Source organism: Nestor notabilis, unplaced genomic scaffold (genome assembly GCF_000696875.1).
Source record: "Nestor notabilis isolate BGI_N333 unplaced genomic scaffold, ASM69687v1 scaffold9859, whole genome shotgun sequence".
Lineage (NCBI taxonomy): Eukaryota > Metazoa > Chordata > Aves > Psittaciformes > Psittacidae > Nestor > Nestor notabilis.
Genome location: NW_009942409.1, coordinates 50,904 through 53,094, shown reverse-complemented (window position 1 = coordinate 53,094; position 2,191 = coordinate 50,904). Strand labels below are relative to the sequence as shown.

Genomic DNA, 2,191 nt, shown 5'->3' with positions numbered 1-2,191 from the left:
GAAGAGTTGGTAGGAACTGTGACAGTGCAGGTTGTGGACAATGTGTCTTACCACGGCCACTTTCCTATGCTTGAGTGAAAAGGGGTGGGGAGGCACAAAGATACTCTGGGAACCAGTGGTCTCCAGCTGCCATATTTCATAGTCCTATCTTGCTGTATCTTGGTGTAGTGATAGCAATTTGCCTGCAGTCTTCTTGATCTGGAGAAGATCAACAAGTCTGTGCATCACCACAAAGGACTGATGCACTTCTGTGTTGTGTCTTCTGAGAGCAGCCTGAGTCTCTGTCTCTTTAGTAGCCCTTCCACCCGCTTCCCTGTTGTGTCTCAGTGTTGAGGGAGAGGCAGGACTGATCTTTACATGATGTTCCTGGTGGGTGGAGCCAAACCACACGTTGGTACTGCTGGTTCTGGAAGCCATCTGCTGGGATTCAGCTTTCGCTTCTGTGCTAACCCACCACATGCAGCTCCTCTCCTGTGCTCTGGAGCTGGAAGGGAGGTAAGGAAGACAGAGGATGTATGAGGACGTACTTAGTCAGGCCAATCTCTGGCCAGACCAAAGCAGACACACACATACACATCTCCAGCTGCCTTTGTGGTCTGATTTTCCTACTGGAAGATTGCATGACGTTAATGGAGATCTGTTTTGTTTGGTGTTTAGATGGATCCTGAATACCGGGTGAAAAAGTTCTTGGCTCTTCTGCGAGAAGAAGGAACGTAAGTACTTTTATTTTAAAGCATTGCTTAAAATTCTCTTTTCTGCTCAGCAACAAGCATCTCCTTGAGGGGAAGCTGCAGTGCAGTGTAGCTGATCTCAGTGGTGGCCTCTCCTCAGTTTACAGAGCTCTATGCCAACTCAGTTCTCCTTGCAGCTATATGCCAGTTGATTTGGGAGAGGGGTCCTGATGACTTTGAGAACCTGCATGCCTGAATTCTCTGCTTTTCTTAATTTACCTGTGCCTTTAAAATAGAAATGAGATGTTGGACCACAATTTAGCTTTAACTAAAGTAAGTCAGAGGAGGTTCTGCTAGAGTTAAAATCCAGCTGTTTGTCTAAAATCTGGAACTTTGATTTCTTGTATTTCTCCTGTCTGTCTCTTTCCCCTGTAGGTATCACAGGGAATAGTTGAGCCCAGTCTTGACAGTGGCATCTCCTAGAAAATGACTAATACCTGTAGGGCAGTACCTGTGCTGGGGAAACACACCAGTATCTATCCTGGCTCCATGTGAGTGGGTTCCAGTGTGTGCTTGATGCTTTCATACGTGTGCATGCTTTCTTGACGGGTTTGGCTTCTTTTGCAAGAGTTCCTTCCCTAGACTGAAGGAGGACCAAGTGCAAGATCAACAGCTGGAAAAGTGACCAACCTGGAGAATATACACTGGGCTCTTTACTCTTCTGTGTTGCACATACTGGACAAAGTGAAATGCTCCTCTGTTTCCAAGAACCCAATGTGGAATCTGCATGTTTAGTGCAATAAAGTATCTTTATTCTTTGTCTTTAATATACTCACGTCGCGTGGAAGTGTCTCCTAGAACACTGTGCTTCTGTCTCTGTGCAGGCAAGGCTGCGTTCTCATTTGGTTTGAGCATGAGGATAATGCCCTGTAAGTTTTGAAGCTAATGCTCACTTGTGTCCAGTTGCTCCTATAGGAAAAAACTCCTGACTTCTAATAAAACCTGACAGTCTGTGGTGAAGGTGTATTAAAGTCCAGCTCTTATCCTGATCTGATGAATGCTCCCTTGTTATGTCATCCTATGCCTCATTGAACATTGAGCCAGGCTGATAACCTAAATAACAGTGCCCATAATAATTCAATTCCAGAACTGCCTAAATGCTGATACCTGCTTTCTTTTATATCCAGGTATTTTGTGGCCCAATGAGAGAGACTGGCTAGTGGCATTAGGGGCTGGAAGAAGGCAGGGAAGTATGTTGATCAGAGTAGAGGAGACTTCCAAATCCAGTATTGAAGGCATCAAAGCTTGTTGTTGATTTAACAGTTTTAGAGATGCTGATTCTAGCCTAAAAGCTCTTCATGAGTGCAATGTAGATGGCAGCTTTGGTATTAGCCAGCTTCGTTATATCTCATTTTCTGGCCATGTTACCAAAGTTGCAATTCCTCCTTGGAGACAGAGAGGAAGCCAGGCTCTGCAGATGCACAAGATAATGTATTGCCATGGTTTTGCACTGAAATTAA

The 2,191-nt window shown here is 44.9% G+C and overlaps 1 protein-coding gene across 2 annotated transcripts in view; it reads left to right on the top strand.

Moving 5' to 3' along the window:
• Positions 1-1,596, top strand: part of NSF (N-ethylmaleimide-sensitive factor) — a 49,392-nt gene extending 47,796 nt beyond the window's left edge. Inside the window, exons 19-20 of one of the 2 annotated variants that reach the window (XM_010021391.1) lie at positions 658-713; positions 1,300-1,596. In XM_010021391.1, the coding sequence (XP_010019693.1) occupies positions 658-713; positions 1,300-1,318 (75 nt within the window). In that variant the 3' untranslated portion in view covers positions 1,319-1,596. Of the gene's footprint in view, positions 1-657; positions 714-1,106 lie in introns of both variants that reach the window. The other variant, XM_010021392.1, reaches the window with a different exon arrangement.
• The last annotated feature ends 595 nt before the right edge of the window (positions 1,597-2,191 follow it).